The sequence below is a fragment of the Alosa sapidissima genome, chromosome 5, assembly GCF_018492685.1.
Source record: "Alosa sapidissima isolate fAloSap1 chromosome 5, fAloSap1.pri, whole genome shotgun sequence".
NCBI classification, from domain to species: domain Eukaryota; kingdom Metazoa; phylum Chordata; class Actinopteri; order Clupeiformes; family Clupeidae; genus Alosa; species Alosa sapidissima.
Genome location: NC_055961.1, coordinates 31,528,360 through 31,552,185, shown reverse-complemented (window position 1 = coordinate 31,552,185; position 23,826 = coordinate 31,528,360). Strand labels below are relative to the sequence as shown.

Genomic DNA, 23,826 nt, shown 5'->3' with positions numbered 1-23,826 from the left:
TCTGTGATGAATGGAAATGAAATATATGACTATCAAAAACTCATGAAAACGCTGGACATTTTATCTGGACATTTTATCATAACTCGGTTGCCGCTTTGGGTCGAATCAGTGACTCATGCACGTCAACTCAAAACCAGGCCATTTCCGTGGGTCTATCACTAGGTGGCAGTCTCGCCAGGTCTCGCTGATCACTTCCCGGAAAGTTTACAGGCAACACTTCATATTTCATGAAAGACGTTATATCTCCATTTCTAGAAAAAAAACAGCGATTACAGCGAGGCGTGTAGAAATACACGGTTTGCACCCACTGAGAGCTTAAAGTCTCACCTTTTAAACGAGCCATTGTATGTGTTCATAGCTATAACACAGAATATGCTGTGGCTGTACAAAAATCATCAACAATGGTCTAGATTGCTGGCACTCTAGGGCAAAGCTTCTGAAAACAGCTTGGCATTCAATGAGTTAATATAAACGAGGCCCCCCACCCCAGCTCCTTTGCTGTGATAATTTCACAGATTATCGGTTTATAATAATCTGTTTTCAAGTTCTTTGGAACATATTTTTTAACAGAAGATGATATGTCAGCATTGTTTCCTGACGACCAGAGATTAATCTTACCAAGGTTGCACATATGCTCTTTACTTCTCCCAGTTGGTAAGACATATTTCATTGTCAGTCAGATACAAATATCATTAACAGGCTCAACAACCCATCGTCATGATGAAAAAGCTGTATGATCTTATGTATGTCTTTCTTGCTGTTATTTGGTGTGTGGATGTGAAGTTTGCTTGGCTCTGCCCTGTCTCTGCGCTGCCTGAGTGCTCCCCATAGAGCCGGGCCACAGATCAGATGTCTCCAGTGCTGCCTAATGAACTAATCGCGGTGATTCAGGCCCAGATGAATGGGCTCCCTTGTTTCCCCAGTGAGACCCCAGGCAAACAGCAGATTGGGTCATTATGGGTAGTTACGAGAACCTAAATAAATGTTCCTCCCTGTTGACATGCTTCCTGCGCACATGTCGGCCCAGTGATGTTCTCCAGCGGAAACCTATACGCCATGCATGAGAAGTGCAAGTGTTGGTGATGAGAACGAGGGCAGTTTTAATGGGGCTCATTTGTTTCAACTGAAAGTTACTGTCACAGGATGAGACTGTGAAACCAGCCTCCTCCTTTGGTTATTGGTATCATGCGTGGGTCTGAAAAAACGTGAGCCAAACCAATCCTAAAATATTTATCATGCAAAACACCAGCGTGTGTGTCCATGAAGATGCATGTGCTGAGGGCTTTAATTGTGATGAAACCCTCCGGTCAGTAGTTTTGTGTGGGAGGGCTGCCCCTCCCTCCTGTTGCCCTAGTGAGGGTTGCTAAGGAACCCTCACCCAGAAGGCCACCTGCACAGCCACCTGTCGCTGCCCTGTTGGCCATGTGCGCTGGCCGGGTAGGTGTCCCACAGCACCTGCTCCGCACACGGCAACTGAGGGTCGTTTTGTAGACCACCTCAGCAGTCATTTATGTACACACATACACACACACACACACACATGCACATGCACACACACACATGCACACACAAGCCTTGGCATTCACAGTTACACTATCCAAAGGCTCTTCAACTTTAAGAAGAGCCAGAGTTTCTGTACAGCAGTGCTGGTCATACATAACATTGACCGCAGGAGAAGATCTGCTTTTTATACAGTCGGGACTTGAGGGAAGAAATGGGCACTTCCATTGTTGTTTTTGGCAAGGAGCACTGCCCATCTTTAATGACCCCAAAACTGCGCCTTTACCTGCTCTTGTCTGTGCCGCAGGTGAACAGCCCTTTCCCAGTGAAGGCCGGCGCAGTGGAGCAGTACAAGAGGGCATTCGCACGGCAGAGGGCACGGGACCTGGCCCAGCACGCAGACATGCTGCTCTCCAAGGACAAGGAGATCGCCGCCCTGCAGCAGGAGTGCCGGGAGCTGCAGACTGGCATCGGACAGGGGGGCAAGGTACAGAGGCTCTGACGGTCCCACTAAAACACCCTGGAGTTTCCACACTTCAGAGCTGTACGTAGAGACGGCTCTGCTTGACTCATGCCTACGTTGCCCCCTAATGGAGTATCTAAACATTACACTGAAGCTGGAGCCTACGTAGCTCGAATGGTTAGGGCGGTGGTGGTGTGAATGACTTCATTTCCTTTTGGGATAGTAAGATTGTTTTCAGTTTAAAATCTTCTGATGTTGTTGGTTAGTCTGAGTTGGGAGCCAAATCTCAGTATATCAGCCAGAAATTCATGCATGGCAAAGAGTAATATTACACCAAGTGCAATAACTTCTATTGCCATCCTGTTTCTAACATTGTTCAAGCCAGCTACTGTACATGTCTTATGAAGGCATATACAAATACGGAAATGTTCCATTTTGACGGTAATTAAGGATTACATACACATTTAAAAGCAAAGAGATTAGTTTAAAAATTAGATTAATGTCCGGTTAAGCACCAAATCATCGGCTAAATGTGGATGGGTGGACTGAAAGTCCAAAAGTGGTGTTTAATAGTAAGCTGTGTTAAAAATGTCCACTAGATGGCAAACACGATCACCCTAAAGTCAGTTCTTATAATGACAGAAGGGCATTTCAGGCCATGTCACAGCCTTCACACCAGTTACAGAAATGGATTGATTCCATAACTTTAACATATTATTGACATCTTAAACAGAATGAAAATTATCTTATCTTCATGGAAAATTGTCTTATCTTCATGGACCCCATAAGTACATAGGACACACACAGATGCACACACACACACACACACACACACACACACACACACACACACACGCACACACGCACACACACGCAATACCTTATCTTTTCTTGTGAGTGTGAGAGTATATTGTTCATAGTGTGGGTTGGTTGTGTGTGTGTCTGTAGGGTGTCCAGGGTCCCTGTGCGGTGGCTGATTTTGAGCGTCTGCTGCGCGAGTCCCAGAAGGAGGTGCTGAGGCTGCAGCGGCAGCTGTCTGTCAGCGCTGCACGTGAGGCCACACCTGAGGCCACACCCACTGGAGCCCCTGAATCCACCGACAAGGTGACTTACAGTAACCACCCACACATACACCCACACCATTAAGTCCTCCCTCTACTCCAACCCCTACCTTAAACTGTCCCAGGGGAGGTTGCCCAGTATGAGCATGCAAATCAATACCTGGTTAATATAACTGCAAGTGGTGATCATCGGGGTCCAAGCAGTTTGGATGAAGCGCCCCCAAGGGGGTAAAGGTTGAACAATTTGATTGGTTCAATTGCAGCGCCCCCTTTGGACCAATTTGCATCATATTTGGTATGGCTTCTGCAAGGGGTGCTCCGATCGATCGGCCGCCGATCATTATCGGCCGACATTCACTCAAAATAGTTTGATCACAATGAAGACCAGAATGACACAAAATTCCAGACACTTACAGGGCTCTACAGTGCGCCCATTGCAGCGAATGCAGCATAAAAACTAGACTAGTCTACACCATACCTGTCAACATTTAGCTTTCCAAAAACGGGAGATTTTTTTTGGGGGGGGGGGGGGGGGGGGGGGGTCAGTGTTTTATACTGGATCTGTGTTTGCATATTTAATACGTTTCATACACATGTTTCAACACTGCATTTCGGTCGTTGCTTTTACCTTACCATTACCTTACGCATGCCAGTTATTTAGCCTATCCACCGTCTACACCTGGTCTACACCTCCCATCAACTTCAGCAGTTTACCTGAAGTTTTTCAGTCGCTAAATTTCTCAGTCCCTAAATTAAAGAACCTGTTAAATGGGGTCATTTATGATAAATATTCTTGATTAGGCTCTGCTGGGTTTTGTGGAAGGGAAAATGGGCTGTTTGTTTTAGTAATAGTAGGCCTGCAGTATAGAGTTAGATAGATCACCATTTGCCACAGATGGATTCACAAATGAATTCAATTTTGTAGACTACTTGATATACAGGCTAAATGCAAATATGACAATGCATGATATTATTAAAATAAAAAATAAAAATATATATATATAAAAACATAAATACCGGTACATGTCATTATAAATATAGATAAACGTATAAATATAATTATAAATAAATATAAAAATAAGGCCAAAAATAAAGTAGGCATAAATATTCTTTAAATGTCATTTCCTGTAAATGTTTATCAGTCATTCTTAATCTTTGCAAGTGGTGCACTGGCATGTTTAACTTTTGGCTGCAGTGTAATGTTACATTATGTGTAAGTTGTTAGGTACAGGGCTGTGTGCCTACATTTTTATCTTTGCTCCTAAATTTGCTAACTTCAGTGCAAGTGCTCCTGGAAAAAAGGTTAGTGTAGAGTGCTGCACTTTCTTTCCATGCCTATCCTGTGATCTGTAATTGGTATCGGCAGATACTGATTTTAGTGATTGGTAATCGGTGATCGGCCCCAAAAACACTGATCGGAGCATCCCTAGCTTCTACTTGTTATTATAAATGAGCCTATGAAGTTTCATGAGAATCAGCTGTATACAATGACATATATTGACTGCTGAAATTTGATTGGCCGTTGTTGGCCTAAGCACCTAAGTTTTCTGACAACCAGACCTCTGTTTTCACCATCCTTGGCAGCTCCCCAAGAAACCTCAGCATTTATAGGCCAGGAAAGAAACAAGCTGTAGGCAAACATGAAAAGTGGACCAAAACACAAACTGATCCCTAAGTGACCCTTGGCTGTTCTCGCGTTCTTCATCCGAGCCATCGAGTTGTGGCAGAGTCCTGGCACTGGACAAGATGTCATGATGAGGGGGGTGGGTGGGTGCTATGGACACATGGACCGGTTCACTTACTCTTCTGAAGTAGGGGTGGATCCCTCCTAAGGCCAGGATTATGTGTGTTTGTTAATATGGAATTTAGTGCAGTGGGGTTTTTTGGGAGCTTAGAGTATGTTTACACTGACATGGATGCTGTTTTGTGGTGTTATATAATGGCTTTCTGGTGGACAAACTGCCAGTAATCTGCAGTAAGACATAATGAGCTGATTCCCTGTCTTGAACTTGGGCCTGTGAGGGAGAGGGAGGAAAACACAGAGGGAGAGCGAGACCGATATGTGTGAAATGTCTTTCTAGCAAGCGTTTTCTAGGGTCTTTATTGTGTCCGTCATTGAGAAAGGAAAATTGAAGCTTTTAAGCAATCTTCCAGCTTGGAAAACATCATCAAACATCATTTATTAGGAACTTTAATGTTGTAATATATTTCTATTAGGCAATTATGTAGGTTACTTGTCTTTTAACATTAAAAAAAAATAAAAAATTGGAAAACTGAAAAACATACAACCCTTATGCGTTTGAATACGATATTATGGACAAATTCCTAGATTTTACAGAGGTGCCACTGATCATAGTCAGGTCCCATCTATGATTGGTTAACGTAGAGATCTCCTTCTGGACATAATAATCACTGTGTGTAAGGGTCATCAGACAGGTTATTGAAATGAAGATGAGAGAGAGGACAAAGTGGTGATGCTGAAGGGAGGTAGAGACTCCCAAGAAAGTATCCAAGTGTTCTGTGCATGATTGGAGCCATAAGAAGAAAGTGAAATTTGCATGCTTAATAAATATGACAGATCCACTAAAAATAGTGTGTTAAATATTAAAAGTGGATTCTCGTCGCCTTATAATTATCCTGCTAAAGGGGAGAAATACACATCCACATAAAGAAGTTGTAAAGCTCACAGAGCTGTTGAGCTTAAACCTAAACAATTTATTTCAGTCTGATAAAATCATGCGCAAGGATGGTATGGGCACTGAGAGTGCAGTGGCATTTGTATTTGTATTTGTCATTTGTCACAGACAACCCTGCTATAGTCTGCTACATTTTCCAAAAACAACTGCAGTTTGATACAGAGCATTAACAACATGAACACTTGCAGTGGTGGAGGAAGTAGCTACTGAAACTCAGTACTTAAGTAAAAGTACAAATACACAGAGAAATATTTACTTTAGTAAAAGTAAAAGTACCACAATGACAACCCTACTTAAGTAAAAGTAAAAAGTACCTGCTTTTAAATGTACTTTAAGTATTAAAAGTAAAAGTATTTGCATAATGATTTATTCTCTTAATATCTATATTCTAAAAGGAAAAATCAGTATGGGCTGTGGCATTTTAATTAAGCTAGTTTTAGGTTATACTCGACTAGATAGTTTTAAGTTAATGCAATTGTGCTTACCATCTGTGGCCCAGTTTACATTCTGACCTACAATTCTAGAGACTGTAATTCTGGTTATCTACTAGGGTGATCTGCTGAGTAATATCATTCAGCAAAACACGAGAGCCTGAAGTTTAACGGGGTAGACAAGGGAAACGTCGGGTGGATCGTAATGCCAATTATGCTGATTGAACAGAAAAGTTGCTGAGAAAGGTGTCTTTATGATTAAGTTCAGTTTCACTTGCGCAGACGCATAGACATTGAATGAGCGCTCACGTTACTACCCCCCAATTGTAGGCTATGCATCTTTATTTAATCACACACAATTAAGGAATATTTCCTAATCTGGAAAATGTTACGTTTTTTCCGGCCACCGGTTCATTAATAGTCTACCATTCATTTGTGCCGCAAATTATCAGACGTGTGACAGAAGCATGGCATAGCCTGTAACTTCGCTGATCCGCGGATAGCAATCTCATCGGAGAGGAGGCCCTAACGCTGCAGATAACAGACAGAGAAAGGCACAGAACACAGTTGCATGTACAGTGTAGACATGGGTCTGGTGAATATAGCCTACCGAATGCAGATGGCTACAAGCTCACGCTTTGCCTGGTCTAGACTAGAAGCAGAGAGGGTTAGAGCGGAGCGAGAGGCGCAAACGTTCGACAATTTCCGCGTTCGATTATTGCAAGGGGGAGGGGGGAAAATCCCCCTTTATGCAGACCAGAGTAAACCCTCGCTGCACTAATGTCAATGGAGACTTGTGGAATTTTACCAATAAATTGGTCATTATGTCTTTCTGGATTTGTTGAGGGTTTTTTGGAAATTTTTGTCATAATCTGTAAGTGTTTGGGATCATTTCAAGCCTAAAAGTGTAAATTTTTAGCGTTCGGATTTGTGATAAAATAACTTAATATCAGACCATGCTGCTGCCAGTTAGTGTCCGGTTGTTAGCATGCTAGCTATCCTCTTAGCTAAGGTAAAATTTTAAACGGAGAAGTGTAATTTCTTTGAAATGACAACTAGCTGAATAACATTACTTACATTAGTTAAAGTGGATAGTTTATACTCAAGTGAATTTGCAACAGTATATTAAGTTTAAGCGAAGTCCTTCAACTACTAGTCACTTGTTAGCGCATAGCTGTATTGCCATAGCTACTCCCATCCACTTGTATAGCATTTTAAGCTAGCGTTAGCTAGCTAGCTAGCTCGGTTCACATGACTAATTAAATTATTCATATCATGTCCTAAAGAATGATTCATTGGTATCATACATGATTATAGACAATAATACTGTGAACACAATTAGGTTTATCTGTTCTTATTGCTTATTAAGAGAGAAAGTTTATTTAGTGACGTAAGGTGACACTCCCACTTATGCAGACCGGAACTGTCCCGTTTTGCTCCCATAGTAACAAATTACGTTGCTCTATCTTGCTAGTAATCAAGGATCTTTGCTAGAAGCTTATGTTTCTAAGAATGCACGTAGCGCTCCAGAATCTTTGGTAGCAACCCCCCGGTAAAACAAACGTGTTTGTCAGAGAGAAAAAAAAAACTGATCATAAAATGTATCGTAAAAAGGAACGATGGTGTTGTAGAAATGTAGCGGAGTAAAAGTACAGATAATTGCTGTAAAATGTAACGAAGTAAAAGTCAAAAGTATGCCCTATAAATTTTACTTAAGTAAAGTACAAATACGTGGAAAATTATTAGTAATTAGTATTTGTACTTCGTTACATTCCACCACTGAACACTTGTGGTCAACAACTCAGCGAAGCCTTTTTTCTTTCAGTGCTAGCTGACGCTAGTTAGCTCGCTAATTTGGTTTGAAAAAGTCCTGAACTAATGTTAACTAACAAGCACTTTGTCTAGCTTTTTAGTGAACTGCAGGTTTCATTGTTCTGTTAAAGGAGTATTCCAGCATTTTTCAGTCTGGGGCCATAATCGTTTGATGTCTTTAAATACTTTCATTACGGACAATAATTCCAGCAATTCATTCATTAGTACGGAGCCTGGGAGGTGTCATTGCAATATATATATATATATTTTATTTTTTTTGAATGTGCACTCATTTTAGTAAATAATATGGTAATTATACTACATTGTGTGCCTTATTTTACATAAATTAAAATGCAGGCATGCTTTAGTAAAACATGCACACAATTTAGTAAATTGAGCACACAATTTTGTGAAATGAGCCAATCCAAAACAGAATAAGAAATGTCCATGTAATTTATGTTAAAAAGCCATTTGTCCTATCAACAGTATATGAAATAAGGTATTAAAATTAGCATTACTAAAATAAGTGCTCCTGTCATATTATGCAACATTGCAGTGCCCTTTGTATGGCTTGGGCCTAGACTCCAAGCACATCCAATTCACTGACCAGTTAAAGTTTTTCTGTGAATCTCACCCTTCGCTCTAAAGCTCAGATGGAAATGCCAGTACTGGTAATCTGTCATTTGTCACACACACACACACACACACACACACACACACACACACAGAAAGGGGCCATGTTGTGTGTGTGTGCGCACGCACGCTAATCCCCTCTGACAACAGAATGGTACAGTCCAGTAATCCTCTCTGTGTTGCCGTGGTTGCGGTGAGAGGGTTCTGGATGGTAGGTAAGACTCTAACCGGACCAAAGACTTCTCGTGCTCACCCAGCTCTGGACAACAGGGAGCTGGGGACGGCCTACACATTTCCACAAGTGTCAGGAGAGGGGTAGGTCACCTGTCGTATGTGTCTGTGTGTTTTCTGTGTGCGTGTGTGCATTTGCCTGTGCACATCTGTGATATAAGGATGAGAAGTAGAGTGTATAGGGTGCAGACTGGGCCATGCCCCCCGGTTGGCATTAAGAGATATACGCTGCGTGCATGCTGTGCCCATGATCATGGCAGTGCCAGAATCTCATGCAACGCCCAAAACAGCAAGGGCTTTTTCGGTTGTTTTTCCCATCCCAACTTATCTCTAGCCGCTCCGAGTTTAGGCTGCACCAAAAGATGCCGGCCAGATTATAGCTTTCCGTGCACACCCGCGGCTGTTTTTCCTCATTGTGTGGTGCACATACTGCTTAGCAGACTCTACATCAAGTAGATTTCTGCTGTCCATCCATTTGCTGGATCAGAGGAGAGGGTGAATCTGTGCCCGGCATGTCCCAGCTCTCTCCTGTTTCACCACGCAGCAGCTGGAACCGGGAGAGGAGAGGCCTAGTCCAGTGACGACTGACGAAATCTCTGTTTTGTAACAGTCCGAGGTTTCCGTGTCCAGATGTGGGAATTTAAGTGCTGTGGCATGGCTCAAGACAGCCTGGCCACTGGGCTACGCACCGTGGGATATCTCTGCATCGATATGTATTAAAAAAGAAAAACGTAGCACGCCGGCCAATCCATTAAGGTGCTTTTAAAAGAAGTGATCCAGTTACCCGTTTCAGTTGTCCACAGGGATTACAGCAATGTGCTTATGGCACCTAGGGCCTGCCCCATCTGATCTGTGTGCCTTCCTAAGCATGGGCTAGGACTGGGTGTACCTGGGTTAACACGCCGAGGAGCCGGAGAACAAGAATGTGTTAGGGGGTTAGCTAACACCAGGTGCTTATTAGCCATTACATGCCTGGTTATACATTTGTCTTGGTGTTACATTACAGTATTTTTGAAGTGTGTTTAATGCAGTGGGGATGACCGAAGGTGCTCTTTAGTTAGCATGAAACTGTGTGGATTGGTCTACATTATAAGTACATAGAAATCGATCAACTCACTTCTAGTTCTGGTTGGTATTGTTGGCTATGAAAAGCCTAAGATTACTCAGCGTCGTTCTAGGAGCTCTGAAATATTGGTTAGAGTCCTTCACGAATGGTGACATCAAGGGGTTGGGATTATCCAGCTTCCCATGGGAAAAGGCCGATATAATTCCCATCTCTCCCCTTCACTTTACAGCGAGGCTGACCTACACACTGTGCTGGGTTACAATCCCCTGTTGATTAGATTACCAGCTCTCAAAGTTCAACGTAAATATTCATGAATAAACTGTCAGGACGCATGTTACCTTCCTACACAGATTTCCACGGGGTTGACTTTGTAAGCTCATACAGCTCAGTTCAGACAATTCAGCTGGAGCTGCCCTCAGCCGATAAGCTTAGTGTGCCACAGGTGCTGCTATGTGTGGAAAGAAGGGTGGACGTGTTGGTTTTGTGGGACTCACGGGTGAGATGTTCCACTCGAGTGGTTGTCAATGATGCAGGTCAAACGAGGTCAGCAGGTGATCACCTCAACACTGAGCCCTGAACTGCACTCTGCCTGTCTCACACAGCGACACTTACTTACTTACTTACTTATTCATTTGGCTGAAGATTTTATCCAAAGATACTTACATTTGTCAATTATTACAAGGGCCAGACTTCCCAGAGCAACTCAGGGTGAAGTGCCTTGCACAACTGTGGCAGCCAGGAATTGAAATTCCCCACAACTGTTTCCGGCTACTTCATGCTTGCCCAGTTCCTTATCAAGTAGACTACCACCACTTGGGCCCCTACACCTGCAGGCACCTCTCACGGTGCTGCAACCCCATGCTGCACAATTGCTGTGCAGATATAAATCCTTTTGTGCAAACTTTGGAAAGAAGGTGCTTTAACTGTTCATATGTCTTGAGTTTTTTTGTTGTGCACCTGAAGCTCTAAAATGGTGCATATTTATCTGAATACATGCCCAATCTACTCTTTTGCATGATCCAGATGTCACACAGCTCAATCAACATCCAGTTTTTTCATTCCACTCCAGGGCTCTGAACTTTGTCTTTGTTACTACAGTACAATTTCTATGCTCACTCTTGACATGGGCTTTCCTGTTTTAAAGAGTTGTATTTTTCTGTAACTTAAGCTTGCACACTCCTCCAAAGATCTCAGAGCCATCTCTGTTTTATGTCTTTCAGAAATGAGGAGGATATCACCCACACACTTTTCTCAAACAGGGTTACATGTTTGGGATCTGTCCATTGCCATTATTATTTATTTTTACAAATGTATACAAACTTTTAAGTTATTTAAAAACTATAATAAATATCACTTAAATTACGCTGAAGAAAATGATCAGTCATGTTGTGAGGGTGGAGCGTGTGACGTTGCTATCAGCCCAGCTTAAAGGCACACCCCTCATCCTCTGCGGCGCTTGTTTGATCCTGTTACTTGGTCACGGCCTTGGCTGGAGTGGCACAGTTCTGCCGAGAGCATTAAAAGGTGTCAGTCTAAAATTAGCCGCTGATTCTCGACTCTTAGCTCCGCTGAGGAGAGAGAAGCTGACAGCAATGTCATGCATTTGTCCAGTGTCCAGTGCATTCGCTCCTGACGGCTAACCAAGGTCATAGCCAGCCGTCTGCTCAGGGTTGTGTTTTTTATTATTATATAAACCGTATGATCTCCCACTACCTGTTGATGGATGACTAGAATTATCTTTTCATACAGGATACGCAGTAAAACAGAAGGCAGGGTTGTAAACTATGCCGTTGTCCTTCTACATTCATATGAAACCTTGCTTCTGAAACCTTTCAATCTCGGTAACTGGAACCTTAGCTTTTCTTACAAATGGTCCAAGGTAACACCACCAATTAAGAGGCTGCTAATTACGTGAGGGCGGACTATTTAAAGTTGCCATTCATACATTGTCCTTTGTTGACTCTGAGGAAGACACCTTCTGTGTCGAAACGGCAGTCTGTTTGCACCATATTAAAACTTAGAATTGACCGGGTGCTCCAGAAGAGTTCCTTTATGCTGTGGTCCAAGGTTCATTTTGGATATCAAAATGCTTAGCCTCTTAGTATCTCAGTGTTTAAATATCCCTGAGGGACACTGGTACTGATCTGATAATTTTGTTATTTGACTGTACCGAGATGGTTTGTGGAGTGTGGTAACGGGAGGAACACACACATCACACAGAATCAAAGCACTATGAAGAGAAAAAAAACAACAACTTGCTTTTTGCGTAAAATGTTATGCACGCATTAACTTCTACATAATGTTTAGTGTGGTAACATGTTTCCTCCTCTGTTAGGCCGCGGCTGAGACCCCGCCCCCAGCTTTAGATGAGGCCCCTCCCACACCGGAGGAGACTCCTGCAGAGGAGGCGGAGCCGGGGACACGAGTGACACCTCAGTTGAGTCCAAGCCCCACCCACCCCCAGGAGCAGACTGAGGAGCAGCGTATTGAGTTTCTGGTGAGAATGAGGGCCACAAACTCACAGATACAGAAATACCCTCAGCACTACTATGTGCCTGTTAAATAGATGTGCAGTTATACTTGGGGTGCACATACCTTAACTGGAGCTAACTAGTTGCCTGAACTACTGCGTTAGAAATATGCTGTTTTTTAATAAATGTTAAAGAAACACGCCAGCTGTTGGGACATTGGTTTATTGGCTGTCTACCCCAGAGTTAGATAAGCGGATACATACCCTTCTCTTCTCTGTGCATGCAATAACCCAGTCTGACACTTTTAGCCTAGCTTAGCATAATTCACTGGATGTGGGTTACACCAGCTAGTTTATAGCTAGCCTGTAGCTACAAGGGAGCTAAAGGCTAACTGGTGTAACCCACTTCCAGTCAATTAATATAATATTAGCAAATTCTTTATGTAGAAACAACAAATGACCGGCTTAGACACAATAGTCCCAGTTTTTCTGATTTCTCTGAATAGTATTGCATTAGCCTTCATGCCCTGTCCTTAGCTAGCAATTAGCCTCTATGTGGATCCATATTCCATATTCATTCACCAGTAATTTCTTCAGTATTTGCAATGGCAATACTGAACTAAGCTGATTTCTGCTTTTGTTTGGCCTGTGTGTAAACTGCATTTAGAATAATTAAAGGATGCTAAGCTTTGTAATTCCTTGGCGTTAGTGTGCCAGAGGTCAATATTTAAATCACATGCTTATTCTTCCAGGATTTCAGATTAATTCAGTGGTATATATGCACAGTCATTCATTTCTAAACGATATACAGCAGGTGGTGTTTACTGCAGATTTTCAGTGATTTTGCATCTCAATATCTCAAAATCCAGTATTGGATTTTCACATCTAAAATCCAGTATTGGATATTGCAGATAATTAAAAGAGCCCATTGTATTGGTCGTGCAGTCTAAACAGTCCTGTCAGCATATTTCTCGGCACTGGTCATAAATGAACGGCTTTTTTGTTGTTGCAGGAAAGTGAGTTGAGCAAAAAGAGAAAAGAATGTGAAAGTCTTGAGCATGATGTTAGGAAGCGGCAGAAGAGATGTCTGGATTTGGTGAGTAGCACTCTTGTCCTTTTCCTAATGCACTCAACATCCTACCGTGTTTATGCATGTAATACAAACATGCTGGTCATGTTTAGTTCAGTTCAGTAGAAGCACCGTAGTAGACCTCCAGTACCACTGCTATTGTGGTTTGCCATTTTCCCTATTCCTATTGGTAAAATTTCTATACAGCCTTATGGTTGATGGGATGGCAGTCCTGGATTTATTCTCAGTCCGATTTCGATCAGGGCTTTGACCAAACCATTAGCTCTTGCTCTTCTTTTTCTGCTTGAGTATCAGTTTCCGGTTCCAGCATCTCTGGCTGAATTTCTCCATTTAGAATTTAGAATTTGCTATTGTGTGCTATTGTGTGTGATGCTGTAAAGTGTTTAGTCAGGCCGAAGGTGACAGAGGAGCAGGGAGGCTCCTGCAAGCAGAAATGGGAGTTAGCATGTTCATACATCCCCACATAATACATTAGTCAAATATGTAGAGTTATCCATTCCAAGCCAATTCCAATTCATTTGGAGGAAAAACCATTTCAATTCTAATCCATTTGGAGGAAAAACTTCTGAATGTGTTTTTTTGAGGAATAGAGATTCGTTTTTACACAGCATTTTACACAGAGAATCCTTTTCTACACAGCATGTGGGTGGTGTGATGCACTGTCCTCTCTCTTCTTATGGAGCCGGTGATGCTCAATTGACATCAAAGCACTTAGATATCTAGAGTCTTCATTTACATATTCTTTTTCTCACTTGAATACTTTTGCAAGCCACTGTATTTGCTGTAGTAACAGTAAATCTGCAGTGTGATCTTGTTGAGTTCTGTAATGTGTGCGTGTGTGCGTGTGTGTGTGTGTGTGTGTGTGTGTGTGTGTGTGTGTGTGTGTGTGCATTGTGTGTGTTCTTCTCCGCTACCAGGAGAGCCAGCTCGATGAGGAGCGTGGCAAAAATGAGAGATTAGCCGAGGAGGCAGAACTCCTCAGGCGGAAGGCTCAGCTGCTTGACCAGGTGAGTGACCTCTCCTCCACTCCCCCTAGAAGTATATGCAGGCATGATTCCTGAGCCCAACGTTTCGAGTCCATGTTGCTGTTATTGTTCCTTTTTTTTTGTGAGTGGTTTTGGATGAAAGCGTCAGCTAAATGTAAATGTAAAAGGGTCTACTAGATACCAGTCAAGTCTAGTCAACTATATAATAATTCAACTGAACATCCCTAAAAGAATAATCCCAATTGCAGCTGACAGCAGGACAGCATTCTGTGCCCCTACTGTATCAGCTGCAGAATTGCACGATTGACTTCATTTTGTCATTTGGTACTGAGATTTCATCATATCCTGTCACCTGCCGTCTAAATGTAAATGCTGATTGTTTATTATGGTGAGCAGTGATCTGGGACTCGTACCAAGTAAAGATAATAGCTAGCAGCAAAGCTAATGGTCACAGCCATCATGTGGCCTCCTAGTTATTAATAATAATAATAATAATAATAAGCTGTATTTGTATAGCACCATTCACAGAATGCAGCTCAAAGTGCTTTACATTTGGAAAATTTAACACAATAATAGAGAAGAAAATAATAATACCAATAATACATTTTGAGGAGCACAATGTCAAGAAGACATTTAGCTAGAGCACCTGTCTCCTATCCCCAGTGAGAATGACCCTAAAGCTGGGTACACAAACCCAGGTTCGCTCAACGCCCATCGCCGTCACCTCAAACTTGTGATTTTAATGATTTTAACTTTGTTATTCGAAACGTCTCATTGCCTGTAATAGTCAAATTTCATTAACATTCCATGGTCTCTTATTGCCAGTTTATTTCTGTCGTAATGTAGCGTGAAGACTGATGAGGCAACAGGGCTGTGATGTATAGTTATGTCCAGTGAGGGGATGTGAAATGTTGTGATTGTTCCCCAGTCCCAGACTGAGAATGAGGAGCTGAGGCAGGAGCTCTCTGAAGTGAGCGCTCAACACAATTCAGTTCTCGAGGAGAACCAGAGACTCCGTGCCAAACTGGAGAACCTAGAGCAGGTCCTAAAGGTATTGTCTGGGCCTTCATATCACCAAAGTTTTCCTTTATGTGTAAAAAGGAGGATCACTAGGAGCTCAATTTACTCTTAACTACGAAGTCAGCTAGGTTATAATCTGACTTTATTCAGATAGATTATAATCTGACTTTAATCAACTAGGTTATAATCTGACTTTATGACAATTTTTTTTAATTTGCGAATGCTGTGCTCTGTATGTGAATATATACAGGTATGCATAAAATGCCATATTTTCATTTTATTGGGCACATAGTCACACATTATGGTGATACTGCACTATAAACAATAGATTTAATTAATTGATTGATTATTATCAATATCTTTCAACATCGTGTGTGTGTGTGTGTGTAGCACATGCGAGAGGTCGCTGAGCGAAGGCAGCAGCTGGAACTGGAACATGAGCAGGCACTGGCTATCCTCAAGTTCAAGCAGGATGAGATCAAGCGGCTACAGCGGGTGAGTCCCCTCGGGCCCTCAGACTCTGGCGTCCGTAGCAGGCCCTCAGCACCGTCATCATTCAGACCCTGCTGCTGTTTGTGTGTGTGTGTGTGTGTGTGTGTGTGTGTGTGTGCGCGCTCAGATCATTTGTCAGCCTTGCATACCGTTTGGGCCAGAGCTAGTTCATTAATCCCTTCTGCCAAATACATACATCAACATGCACAATATAGTTGACTTGCGGCAAACTCTGCTACTGATGCTGCTGTTTGCTGTTGTTGTTGATAAATAATAATAATGATGATGATGATGATAATGATAATAATAATAATAATATACTTATTTAAACCAATATTGGAAAACCTTATTGAAACAGATTATAACATTATTATTGTGAATAACGAGTTATTGTGTTATTAAGCTCTCTTCTGTAAAGACCCCCCATAACCATGTCATGTTGGCATTAGCACAAGCCGTAGCCCTCTTCAGTACGCTTCGGGCCCCCTGTTAGCCAGCTGAGCCCAGTCTGCTGTTGGTCTGGCCAATAAAGAGCCGCCCAGCAGGGGGTGCCATCAGGGCCGAGGCCATGTTGGGCTCCACTTCATTATAGAGGCACCAGTTTAATCCCTTTACTGCAAACAGAGTGCTTCGTACACACAGCGCATAACAAACACGCCGCTTAGTGAACATGCTTGCTTGGCACATGAGAGTGCTTTTCATACACAGAGTTATTGCATGTTAGCGTTTGGTTTTTATCCTGATTTAGTGTAGTGTAGTGAAGTAAGTTGTGGTTTCTGAGCTGCTGTTAGTATGTGTGCTTTTTGGTTATTTACTTTATTTAGTTATATAGATATATATTATTTGACATAATATAATTTATTGTTTTATTTATTGCAGGCACAGTTATTTGCCAAACGGGAGCATGAGGGTGTTGTTCAGGTGCTGGAGGTGAGCTGCCGTCTGCATGCCTGTGTTCCTGTATGTCCTCCATGTTTTCAGGCAACCCCCCCCCCCCCCCACCCCCCCCCCCCCCCAACAACCTACCAGCGCCTTTAGGAAAGCTTTGGAAATGTTGACACAGGAGAGAAGATGCTTGATTTCACCGAGAGTACATTATGAGTAGCGCAGTAAAATATCATGCTCACACACGCCTCCCTTGATGTTGTCATGTCACAGCTTTTTTTTTACCAGAACTTGATGGTCTATTTCTTTTTCTTTTCTGTCCTGTAGTCTGTGGTTCATGACTCAGGACATATGCACTTTTGTTGTAAGCCAGTTAAATGCCACGGAGGGTCAGACCGAGTGTGTCTGCAAAACTCTTTGACTGAACTCAAACGGCTTAAGTTCAGGAAGACACGAGTTGTGGTGTCTCAACTGGCTCCCATATATACACGCCAGAGCCTCATTTATATTTAAATGTGGCTTTCTCTCCGTCTCTGCTCGGTCGCAGACGACACAAAAGGCCTGGGCCACTAATGGAGATGGAATGCATAATTGAGTCTTTGTTCTCTGTTCAAACACCTGTTAGCGCTGATGCAGTTGTGAAAGCCTGCCTACGTGCTTTTGTGCTGCACTGTGTGCTATAATGCGCCCGCCCTCCGGCCACACATCAGGATGTACGCCTCTGTGTGCACTTTTCTCGGCGCCAACTTTCTCGACTTTTGTTCCTCCAACTCTCTCTCTCTTTCTCTCTCTCTCTCTCATGAAGCCCCCCCCCCCCCCCAACCACCACCACCACCGCCCCTCACTCCCTTTGTGTGTGTTCTGTTGCTCAAGAAGAGGAAGTAGCTCCTCTCTCCTGTGTCAAATGCAAAGTGTCACTTCAAGTGTCCCTGTGGGTCCATGGCGTTCACCTCCTCGCCCCTCCAACCCCCATTGTAATAAAACCTAGCAATTTGTGTTTCATTATGTGTGGGGCACAGACTAAACTAGAAGCAGAAATTCTTTCATGGCCCATCAATATTCTCTCATTAAGTATGAGAGCAAGATGACACCTTAAAAGGCCTGATGTGAAAGACCGAGAGTTGAATAGTGTTGAAGAGGCTCTCTAGCCTGAGCAAAGGGGTGTTGCTACTGTTCAGTAAAGATAGTTTCTCTGTCCCCATATAATTAATGAAGTTTGTGTAATTCTCATTCTTAGGAGTTGATCCAGCTTGTGTTGCGGAGGGAGTTGGTACAGTGTCCTCCAATTTTTGAAATGCTATCTCTCGCTAACTCCTATTCTCTGTCTCTCTCTCTCTCTCTCTCTCACTTTCTATTTTTTTCTCTGACTTTCCCCGCTCTTAACCCAGATCACTGTGTACATCTGTGTTGTTGAAATTTGACTGAATAGTCTGCAGAGAGCTTTTTTTAGAGTTTTGTTCGGTCCAAGATTATTTTTTTATCAATCCAATTCTTACGCAAGGAGTCTAAATGGGTGTAGTGTGAGATCTGGGCGACTGATAGCGCTGCACCTTTGCTCTGGTAGGATGTGCACAGTGATCAGTGGGCTGATAGGCCTCCGCGCGTGCTGGAGTTCCACTAATAATCACTGAACCATGTCTTCTCCCCCCTGATGTCTAAGCATGCATGAGGTTCTGAGGTGCTCTGTTTTGTGTCTTTGTGTTTGTTTTGTGTGTTTGTTCTTTTGCTGTGTTCTCTTGCTGCTAATCAGAACACACTGGACTGCATGCAGGTATTAGCTCAACACGAGTTTCTCGTAGTGTGTTTTACCCCCTTCCCCCGTCCCGTCCTGTCCTGTGCCCTCAGCTTCTACACTCTAGCCTAATCCTTACCCCTAAGCATCAACCAAACCATGACGACTACTGTGTCTGTGTGTGAGTGTGTGCACACAAATGTTGTGTGTATGTGTGTGCATTTGTTTGTGTATATGAAGCGTTACATACAAGCGATACACAGGAAACCGGCCTGATGTCATGATGTCCTTGTTTGGTGTCTCTGAGTCTCAAATTGCCTGTTCAGAGACACGTATGGCTGGCCAAGCAGCAGCACATACCTCAAGTGTTTGCTGAGTGCAACTCCTAGTTATATGAGTGTATGAATGTGTGTGTGTGTGTGTGATTGCGGGTGAGTAAGGGATGATGGCAATGTTAAGTGAGCATCGCAGCTAGAGACAGCAAGCTCTTTAGCCTGTGTGTGTGTGTGGATGTCTCCTTGCGCTGCTCTATGCTCTATATCTCCATACTGAGTGTGTGGGAGCGAGTAGAGTGAGGCCCTGTCAGGTGCTGGAATCCTCTTTGAATGCTAAGCTGTCCTGCTGTGTCCTCTCGCTTGCTGCAGCTCCAGCCGGACAGACAGGCCTCTGAGCTCTCTGTTAAAGCCACACCGCCTCATTTCTCAACGTGCCGCTGACGCACTAATGAATGAATGTAATTGAATCTCCCCTTGGGGATCAATAAAGTGTCTATCTATCTATCTATCTATCTATCTATCTATCTATCTATCTATCTATCTATCTATCTATCTATCTATCTATCTATCTCTCTATCTCTCTATCTCTCTATCTCTCTATCTGTCTAATGCCATAGAGATGTGCACATTGTAGAAAAGCTGCTAGTGGACACTAATAGATAGTCATTTGTATACCAATAGATAAGCGTGTTAGTAAGTTTGATTTGGTATATTGTGATCTTAGATAATACAGTATGTGTGCTATGCAGGCGTATGGGTGTGTGCGGGTGTGTGCTTTTCGTCGGTGAGGAGGAGTCTACAAACTCTTGTGTTGTATGAGTGTGAATGCATGCTCAAGAGTATGTGCACGTGAGTCTGTCTGTGTGTGAGTCTGTGTGTATGTGTGTGTGTGTCTGTGTGTGTGTGTGTACATGTGTACTGTAGTGTGTTTGTGTGTTCGTATGCGAGCTTGGGTGTGTGTGACAGGAAGCCGCACCGCAGCCGGAAGCCAAAGCGGCCGTGTTCACATCTCACACCTCTACACACTCTCTCTCTCTCGGAGCAGAAAGGAGCAAATAAAAAGGCGGCTTGTTGCAGCTGGAGTTGCACGGCACGCTGTGCTGCACATGACTGCCATGCTTTTGCACCCTACATTACTATTGCCTCTCACTCGCCAATACCTCTCAGCCTCTCTTCCTGGCAGCCTCTTCATCTGCCACTTGCCCTTTCACTGCTTTTGTATATATGCGCTCAGTTGCACATGAAATGCATATATACGAAACAGTTTGAACTTTATATAATGTTGTATTGACGTGAATTTTGGAATGAAATAATACATGAAATGTGGATTATTAAAGCATGTTAAGCATTTCCTCTGAATAAACACTAGAATAGGCTTAACAACTTTATGAGCTAAGTGTTCATGTGCTAAGTGTTCATGTGCTAAGTGTTCATGTGCTAAGTGTTCATGTGCTAAGTGTTCATGTGCTAAGTGTAACGCCAACTCCGTCTCGTCCGCAGTCCAAGGTACGTGAGCTGGAGGACAAATGCCGCAGCCAGAGCGAGCAGTTCGGCATGCTCTCGCAGGAGCTGGAGAAGTTCCGGCTGCAGGCCTCCAAGGTGGACCTGGACAGCTCGGGCTTGCTGTCCCACCCCAGCCTCACCCACCTGACCAACGGGCTCCCGGGGGAGACAGGTAGCCTCCAAAGCTGAGAACACCCCCCCTCCCTCCCCCCCCGCCCCCAACACCACCCACCTGTTCCAAATGTTTACTGGTTCTTCCTCCTCATTGTTAATCTCACGCCTCTCTTTTCTAAGTGGGGGGATTTCCAGCCTCTCGTTTGTGCCATGCTGAGTCTGAGCCTCCAGGCATGGGAGTCTGTCAAATCCACATGATGCAGTATCGAGTAACACTCAGCCTTAGTACTAGATATGCCCAGTAGTATCATGCATATTGAGGTGTCCTTCACAGGAAATACACATGCCTGATTGGCTGGTAAGATATTTGTACATGGGGACACTACTGCAAGAAGCAGTGACTTTTCTGTGTTAATGTCAATGATTATGAGAACCACAGTGACGACAGCAGTAGCGTTTTTTACACATTGGCTTTGAATAATATTAATAATAATATCCCCTTTGCCTCAGTACATGAAGCAATGGACTCCACAAAGGACCCTCTGTTCTGCATGCTGGTTGCATTCCAGTGCTAAATGACCAAACAGAGGCATGCTAGTGCTGTCTGCTCCTTAGAGACCTCTGTTGTGCCTTGTGCTGTCTCTCCCTGTAGGCGCTAGTGATGCAGAGGTGATGCTTTCTCTCGGTGATATTGCCTTCTGGACTCTGGAGGGGACAGATGTTCCCCCCTGTGCCGCTGCGGAACAGGGTATCCACTCAGAGTTGTTTGTTTTTTTTTTAGTCGTCTCTCTCACGGTCACTTCCCTTTTTTTCTTCTGTTCTGTTATACTGTGGTCACCTGCATGATGGTCCACTATGCCACTGAATGGTCACCGCCTGGCTTGGTGATAGAACTGGACCAGGTCATGGTCATGGTCCCTTTTGCCACACCGCCGTGGTCAAACACCATGCATGACCGGAGCATGGGAGAGTCTGTGTGCAGCTCATTTTTCGGTGGCGGTGGAATGATGCCATTTTGTTTTGTTTTAAAAAGTGTATTAGCACAAATCCCATTTGATCCCTCCAATTACACTAAGAGTATATCATTTCTGAAGATTTTTCAGTTTTTTGGTTGTTGATTTCAGTTGTTAAATGCTCAGTGTTTTAAATATCTTTCCCATGCTAAAATCTAACGTTGAGACCAGTGTGCATACTTATTGACTTTGAATGTGGAGCTGGCTGCTGCCTGTGTCCATCTGTTATCCGCTGTGCTCTAAAGCCGCCCCCACTGGCCTCGTGAGGTGCCCGGCCTTGATGACATAAGGAAGATGGTGAGATATCTCACACTAGTGATGGAGCCCTCAGGCCGCTGAAGTCTCACATGCTGACCTTTACACCCGCAAAGTGGTGTTAACCAAGCCCGCTATGGGGCCCTACTTTAGATGCTGGGCAAAGTGCAAAGTCAGTCTATGAGCAAAGTTCTCGTGCATGAACTAACGACTCTGTGCCCAGCATTTAAATTAGGGCCTTATGTGTGTGTAGGAGTTTGGTTACGTTTGGGTGAAGAGTACTTCCAATGCTAGTGGTAGCACAGAGTACTATCATGGGGGACTGTGTAGCAGACAGTCAGAGAGCAACCTTTTTATGTTATTAACGTGCTCCCCAGCATGCATATGTATCATGTCTGTATTTATTTTAGTTACAATCAATGTGAGATCTACCTAATTTGGCTCTGCCAGTTGTGTGGAAACATATATGTGCTGATCAGCAAATGCAAGTGTTATTTTATTAACTATTTTTTCCCTCTCTCCTGATTTTCTCTCTGTCCTCTGAACTGTCTTCTCCTCTGTCTGCTGCCCCCTCAACTCTCCCTTTGTCTGTCTGTCTGTCTTCTTTCTCTCTCCCTTTCTTTCTCTGTCTTTCTCTCTTCCCCCTCGCTCTCTCTCTTTGGCTCTCTCTCTTTCTTTCTCTCTCTTTCTTTCTCTCTCTTTCTTTCTCACTCTTTCTCTCTCTCTCTCTCTCTCTCTCTCTCTCTCTCTCTCTCTCTCTCTCTCTCTGTGATGGTGCAGTGGACGTGGAGGCTGTGCTGCGGGCCGGCTCCACTCCACACGCGGCAGGTCTGGCGGGGTTTGCCAGGCTGGAACGCTCCCCCACCACCAAGCACCGCGAGCTGCCCACCATCAGCGCCAAGTCCGCCTCCACCTCCAGCACCACCAAGTCCGACACCACCCACCTCACGCCCGGGTCCCGGCCACACAGTCCACGCAAAGCTAGTCCCACCCACGAGGTGAGGAACACACACACACACACACACACACACACACACACACACACACACACATGCATCTCTTACCCTCTGGCATACACACATATCATATACATAATCTCACACACACACACACACAATATACATAATCACGCACGCACACACACTGACTCACACCGTCAGGCTTATACGCATATCGCACAGCTGCACACACACGCACACACACACACACACACACACACACCTTGTATACACACACTGACATGCATACATACAGTGATATACACATGTTCCCCAAATACACACACACAAACGCAAGGATATGCACAAGTATGACAGTTGTAGTTTCTGTTATGTTTTTTTTTTCCTCTCTTGTTTGGCCATAGATAGATTGCTTGTTGAGATTACAAAGCCAAAGATTCAATCACATGTATTGCGTGGATTTTGTTGGTCTTGATGGATTTAAAAGAAAAACTCATTTAACCATTCTTTTGCCAAAAGCCACACACGCACACACACACACACAGTCACACACACACACGCAAGCATACACATTCGCTCACTCTCTCCTGCACAGCTAGCATGCAAAGCCACCAGCATGGCTGATATTATTTTTACTCGTACACAAGCGTCAGTAGGCCTGTATTTAACAGCACTGTGCTCTCCATCAGATTATGTTTGCACTTTCTTGATGGTGTCTTGCACACGTCGGTCTTCCTTTTAAAGACCGAGTCAATGTCTCGCCCAGCGAGCAGCTCGCTAAATCTCATATTTAGTGAGATAATCCTTTGGCCACAGTGGATTATGAGGGGTGTAGTAGTTGTAAGTGATTATCCTGAAAAGGTTTTCCCCTGTGAGCTATAAATATATGCGACTCCTCTGATTTTCTTTATTATTTCTATTGGCTTGTGCTCTAAATATATCCATTTAGTGTAGACAACCATTAGCGTTAGCTTAGCGTAGTTTATTTACAGATTTGGAAACCGCAATGTAGCCTGTCTGGCCAATATTTCTAAATGATGTTGGTATTAAGGCAGCGGCGCAGGCAGAGCACATTCTCTTTAAGCAGTTTGAACTCTGCTTCCGCCGAATCTAAACCTTATTATGCAACTGCCCTCTAG

General features: G+C 43.6%; 1 protein-coding gene across 1 annotated transcript in view; it reads left to right on the top strand.

Moving 5' to 3' along the window:
* Positions 1–23,826, top strand: part of LOC121709848 (peripheral-type benzodiazepine receptor-associated protein 1) — an 81,635-nt gene that overhangs the window by 38,108 nt on the left and 19,701 nt on the right. Inside the window, exons 5-16 of the mRNA XM_042093477.1 lie at positions 1,808–1,987; positions 2,912–3,067; positions 12,229–12,390; positions 13,376–13,459; positions 14,371–14,460; positions 15,368–15,490; positions 15,850–15,954; positions 16,831–16,881; positions 18,074–18,106; positions 20,344–20,518; positions 21,113–21,208; positions 22,509–22,726. Coding sequence (XP_041949411.1) covers positions 1,808–1,987; positions 2,912–3,067; positions 12,229–12,390; positions 13,376–13,459; positions 14,371–14,460; positions 15,368–15,490; positions 15,850–15,954; positions 16,831–16,881; positions 18,074–18,106; positions 20,344–20,518; positions 21,113–21,208; positions 22,509–22,726 — 1,473 coding nt within the window. The remainder of the gene's footprint in view (positions 1–1,807; positions 1,988–2,911; positions 3,068–12,228; positions 12,391–13,375; positions 13,460–14,370; positions 14,461–15,367; positions 15,491–15,849; positions 15,955–16,830; positions 16,882–18,073; positions 18,107–20,343; positions 20,519–21,112; positions 21,209–22,508; positions 22,727–23,826) is intronic.